Raw genomic sequence first — 6,000 nt, forward strand, 5'->3', positions numbered from 1 at the left:
AGTTCAATAACAAGTGATTTAATTTCAAGTGAACTGAATAGAAAAGTAAAATCATGTTCATTAACAGTATATACATTATAAGTATGTGGACACTCCTTCTAATGAAGCCCATTGGTACATAAAATCAATATCACCATATTCATATTCATATTCATATTATCAGTCACTGTATTTTTTTAAAAAAAATATATGTTTTTAATTATATATATTTTTTCCTGTTCTGTACAGCTAATTCCATTTTATTTTACTTTACATTTATATTCATTTTCATTGACTCAATTTTTTTTTTTTTATAACAAGGACAGTCCTGAAAGCATTTCACTGCATGTCTTACCTTGTATTATTGTGTATATGGCTTGATTATTGTGTCCAATGTTTGAACTTAGCATGTGGGTCGACACTGCAACCTTTAGCTTAAAACCACCACGTAGGCTTAGTTGCTGCATCTATGACGCATGACAGTGTTTTCACTAATGTGGTAATATGGTATGTGGTAAAGTAAATCATGTCAGTATGGAATGTGTGCATGAAGGTTTAAACGGTTGGTCTAATGCATTCTAATGAAAAAGCAATCATTTCCATCCCCTTTTTATTCACCACCATAAAAAATGTTTTAATGCACAGTATTATAATACAAGTTTGACAAAATTTGACAAGTTTCAAATGCTGTACACGTGGTTGTTATTTTCACAGATGTGATTTTCTCAAATTTTCACGACTGACTGTTCACATGACGTCTTGACTCATGCACATAACAATGTTTTCGGGCTTAACACATATAACTCACATATTCACAACAAATAATTTACAGGCATGTACAAAATTTACTCTGTGTGATTTTCCCTTGAGAATCTCTTAATCTTAATTTTTTTAAAAGAAGGGGGGAAACATCTAAGCATCTTTAGATTTGTATCTTTCTGTACATTACTATTGGTCACCTGACACAACTTGCCAGTAAATATGAGATGAAAAGATTAGCACCTGCATATTTCCTATTTCCGTTCTTGTTATCTGATTAAAAAAAAAAAAAAAAAAAAAAAATTCTGAAACCATACCCACATCTCTTTTGTGGGTACAAAAAATTTGGTTCATCTTTTCATTGTCACATGCTTTTAGATTTAGATTACTAGAGTATGTTTCCTATTCTTTGGCGTTACTAGTAAAATAGCTTAAACATACCTCAAAATATTAAAAAGTCAGTCAGTCAGCACATACAGCATCCATTCTCCCCACCAAGGTTACACTTTTGTCTCACGTTCAAAAGCAGTATAAAATGGACCTTTTTCTCCCAACAGTAGGATTCAAATGTTACCGCTTGTCTCTGAAAACTTTTTTCAACAAAAAGTAATATCCCACAGAATCAAGGCAGCAATTTGTTGTCGCTAACCACTCAGAGACTTCATAAAAGTAACGTACTGTATTATTTAGTTCTGAAAAGTATCTCACCAAATAACCAGCATGGATCGGGGTGAAGCACACAATGAAAACTATCATGTTGGCTGTGATTATGGCGATGACGTTTTTCCTTTTGTCGATAATTTCCTCCTCTGTGTGCTCACGGATGTCCTTTAACGACTTTAGCAAAGTCCTGATTGTTTGTGTGGAACAGGTCGTGATGGTGACTATTGGTAGAAGATACCCAAGAATTTCCAAAACCAATAGGAACTGATAGCTCATCTTCTCAGCGTCTTTGCGTACATAGCATGTTCTTAGCTTATCTGAATGCATATTTGGACTGAAAATTATGCAGAGTATTATGACAAAGAGCCAGATGAAAAGACACGTCCCACTCGCTATCTTCTTTCTCCTGGCCTCTGAGGCGCCTGAGGATTTGTTCCAAATGGGGAACCTGACGGCTGAGTAACGATGGATGCTGATGGCTGTGATGGTGAAGATGCTAGCGTACATGTTGGTGTAATGTACACATATCAGGAATGTACACAAGCCCGTCAGTTTCATGGGGCGGAAGGTCTCGATTATGCGGAAAGGCAGGAAAAGGGTCAGTAAGAAGTCTGTGAGCAGGAGGTTGAGCATGTAGATGTGAGTGTCCGTCCACTGGGGGGTGCGCTTGAAGCACCACAAGGCTGAGAAATTCAGGACAAGGCCTAAAATGAACACGGGTGTGTAGGCTACTCGGTTAAAAATGATAAGGCTGGGGTCATTCTTATGTATCTCACTGTAGTTAGACTCCATCACCTGAGGAGACAAATGAAATCAGTCATCGAAATAAGCATCATCATGGGACCAAGTAACTGAGGCAACCCATTTTAAAGGAGTGTATTGAAACACCAAGGAAATATTCATTATACTTCACTGGTCAGGCTTTTTCCCCCATTCTTAATTATGATAAAATACTTTGTGATGGCTTTCAAAGAAATGCCCACAATGGCTTTAAATAGCGGCTTTTCTCATGATTTCACATCAGTTAGAAAAAACAACTTTTTTAAAAATCTTTTTTGACATTTTCACGCTATAGATTTTAGCTTCAGGTTTATAATGTGGCGGTTGTAAAAGGAAAACACACCCATGGAGACTATACTATGCTACACAGGGCCATGAGATGTGTCACGTACCACAGGACAGAACATTTTCCAACCTGAGAGCCACCATAACTTTTTAAACGGCTGCTCATATAATGTCATAAAGGAGCTGAACATGCTTGGAGGAGAACACTAATATACATTAACTGAATGTTTACTATCCTCCATCAAGCTGCTTGAGAGAGGAGAGAAAAAGAGTGGTGAGGGATAGATAATAGCTACAGTTCAGGTCATAAGTTTACATCCCCCTTGCTGAATCTACAAAATGTTATTCATTTAAAAGAAAATTTTTCATTTAGTACGGCTGAAATAAGCTATTTGATCAAATGTTTACATATAATCCACAAGACAAGATCATTCTAACACAAATGAACCAGTTCAGAAGTTTTCATCCCCTCGATTCTTAACACTGTGCGTTGTTACCTCGATGATCAACTGTTTTTTATGTTTTGGGACAATACTTCACGAGTCCCGTGTTTGTCCTGAGCAGTTAAAATGCCCACAGTTCTTCAGAAAAATCCTTCATGTCCTGCAAATTCATTGCTTTTCCAGCATCTTCTGCATATTTGATCCCTTTCCAACAAACTATATGATTTTGAGATCCATCTTTCACACAGAGGGACTCATGCACAACTATTTCAAAAGGTGCAAAGCATATGTAAACCTTCCAACCGGTTCATTTGTGTAAATTCAGTTCATGTTTCGTCTTTTAGTCTCAAAAATCATTCATTAATAATAAGGTAAAAATGTATTCCTTGTTATTTTTGGCAAATCACTTTGGTATGAGACGGATAAACTATTCAGGATGTGGTGTAACCTTGATCATTTTCCATTAGCAGCACAGCATATAATAGTTTACTCTTCAGTAATTAAGCCACGGCTAATTTGGGGTCTATGCAAATCTAATAATTCTTGCCCTTCTCTTGTATAACCTCCATTTAAATTGCAGTTTAGCGCTTCATCTGCTTTAGCTTGTTTCCACAGCTTAGTCATCTGCTTTAGCTTGTTTCCACAGTTAATGCTGATGCACTTCAGCAGTCAAAAAGGACACGTTGCAAGCAAACCCTAAACCGTACAATAGCATAGGGATGGAAGTAATAAAACATCATTTACTTCTGTTGCGATGGCAAATGCGGGCCGACGCAGTGATATAACGTGCAGCGTTACACAGTGCATATTGTCCTTTATATGTTTCATTGCCTGCTCAAACACTTTAGATTTAAAACTGCTGCACTCATTCCAGGTGGATGAATTAGAAATAAACACTCATTATAAACATGTTCCCTCACCTCAGACTGCCACGGTTAATACGCTCACTAATGATTTGATGGCGTACGGCAGAAGCATTGCACATTCTTGTCACACATTATTAAACAAATTGTTCAGGCTTATTAGACAGCAGTATGTCAGGGAGAAGATCAGGCTAAACTCAACAGACACAGCAGACCTGTCTTGCACTTATGATCATATTTGAATTATGATAAGTGTAAAATAGACAAGTGTGTGACGGAGTGAGTGTCACGCTAGTAGACATCTGTAAAAACTTCAGAGTTGTTTCACAGTTTTATGCACTAAGCATGACTTCCTGGAATGAATGAATAAAAAAAAACCAAAAACAAATGAATGAACAATTAAAAAAGAATAAAAAAGAAGAGCAAAACCCTGTAATTCAAGCATTTTTGTGATCATCTTTCTCTTCTTTCTATAGCATTTTTATTTTACTTTTTTTTTTAAAAAAACAAGTTGCCTTACCATTATGCAAGGATGTCTCTTTGTCTCACAGCTCACAACCACAATAAAGTTTTGAAGCGGTCCACAGATTCAAGCCAGAAACATCTTGTAATTAGATATAAAAGAAACAAACAAATAAATAAATAGCTTTCAATGTACAGCAAATAACGTTTTTTGTGCCTCGACGTTTAAGCCAGTGTGGTTAAGGTTTTGTGGTTGGCGTTCAAGCACATGTCACGCATTAGGTGCAATGTGCAAGCCTTCTACTAAACTTCCTCTTTATCACTGAGAAATCTTCCTATGTTCTACAGGGCTGTAAGACTAAAGAGAAATTTTCATACCTAGGCAAATATTGTTTGCCTTTTATGTATTAGGATTTGGTTTTATAACACAGTATAATTATTCTGATCCCTTTTCCCTTATGCATTTGTTTTCTACTCAATTGACTTGTAATGTAGGGCATAGATTAAGATTAAGATTAAGATTAAGTTTAAGATTAAGTATGGTGTCAGAATTTTCTAATGCTACACTAATGTCTTCAGTGTGTAGAAAGGCTTTTGAAAAGTTTTGAGAAGAAGGTCAAACGTGAGTCATACCACTGATACATCTGATACTATTGTACTGCTTTCCTCTTAATGCTTATCTGCAACGATTTAACTTATGAACTGAAGAGATATGTGTGATGAGGTAGCTGAGAAGAAACAAGCAAAATAGTAAGATGTACTAGCTATAATCAACAGGTGAACAACAACCTAAACAGTAAGATGAACTAGCTATAATTAAAAAAGGAAGAAGAACTAGTTATAAAGAAACAAGTAAGATAAACTAGCTATAATCAAAATATTTAGATAAACTAACTATACCCAAAACAGTAAGACAAGCTACACTATATTGCCAGTATTCGCTCACCTGCCTTGACTCGCATATGAACTTAAGTGACATCCCATTCCTAATCCATAGGGTTCAATATGACGTCGGTCCACCCTTTGCAGCTATAACAGCATCAACTCTTCTGGGAAGGCTGTCCACAAGGTTTAGGAGTGTGTTTATGGGAATTTTTGACCATTCTTCCAGAAGCACATTTGTGAGGTCACACACTGATGTTGGACGAGAAGGCCTGGCTCTCAGTCTCCGCTCTAATTCATCCCAAAGGTGTTCTATCGGGTTGAGGTCAGGACTCTGTGCAGGCCAGTCAAGTTCATCCACACCAGACTCTGTCATCCATGTCTTTATGGACCTTGCTTTGTGCACTGGTGCACAGTCATGTTGGAAGAGGAAGGGGCCAGCTCCAAACTGTTCCCACAAAGTTGGGAGCATGGAATTGTCCAAAATGTCTTGGTATGCTGAAGCATTCAGAGTTCCTTTCACTGGAACTAAGGGGCCAAGCCCAGCTCCTGAAAAACAACCCCACACCATAATCCCCCCTCCACCAAACTTTACACTTGGCACAATGCAGTCAGACAAGTACCGTTCTCCTGGCAACCGCCAAACCCAGACTCGTCCATCAGATTGCCAGATGGAGAAGCGCGATTCGTCACTCCAGAGAACGCATCTCCACTGCTCTAGAGTCCAGTGGCGGCGTGCTTTACACCACTGCATCCGACGCTTTGCATTGCACTTGGTGATGTATGGCTTGGATGCAGCTGCTCAGCCATGGAAACCCATTCCATGAAGCTCTCTGCACACTGTTCTTGAGCTAATCTGAAGGCCACATGAAGTTTGGAGGTCT

General features: G+C 37.9%; 1 protein-coding gene across 1 annotated transcript; it reads right to left on the reverse strand.

Annotated features, from left to right (window-relative positions):
- Positions 1–36: 36 nt before the first annotated feature.
- Positions 37–4,523, reverse strand: gpr35b (G-protein coupled receptor 35 b). Its single transcript, XM_058417979.1, has 2 exons — positions 4,293–4,523; positions 37–2,196 (listed from the first exon to the last, which is right to left on the reverse strand). Exons 1-2 carry the CDS (start codon positions 4,293–4,295, stop codon positions 1,309–1,311), a joined length of 891 nt encoding a protein of 296 aa, XP_058273962.1. The 5' UTR covers positions 4,296–4,523; the 3' UTR covers positions 37–1,308.
- Positions 4,524–6,000: the final 1,477 nt, after the last annotated feature.

Source organism: Hemibagrus wyckioides, linkage group LG20 (genome assembly GCF_019097595.1).
Source record: "Hemibagrus wyckioides isolate EC202008001 linkage group LG20, SWU_Hwy_1.0, whole genome shotgun sequence".
Taxonomy (NCBI): domain Eukaryota; kingdom Metazoa; phylum Chordata; class Actinopteri; order Siluriformes; family Bagridae; genus Hemibagrus; species Hemibagrus wyckioides.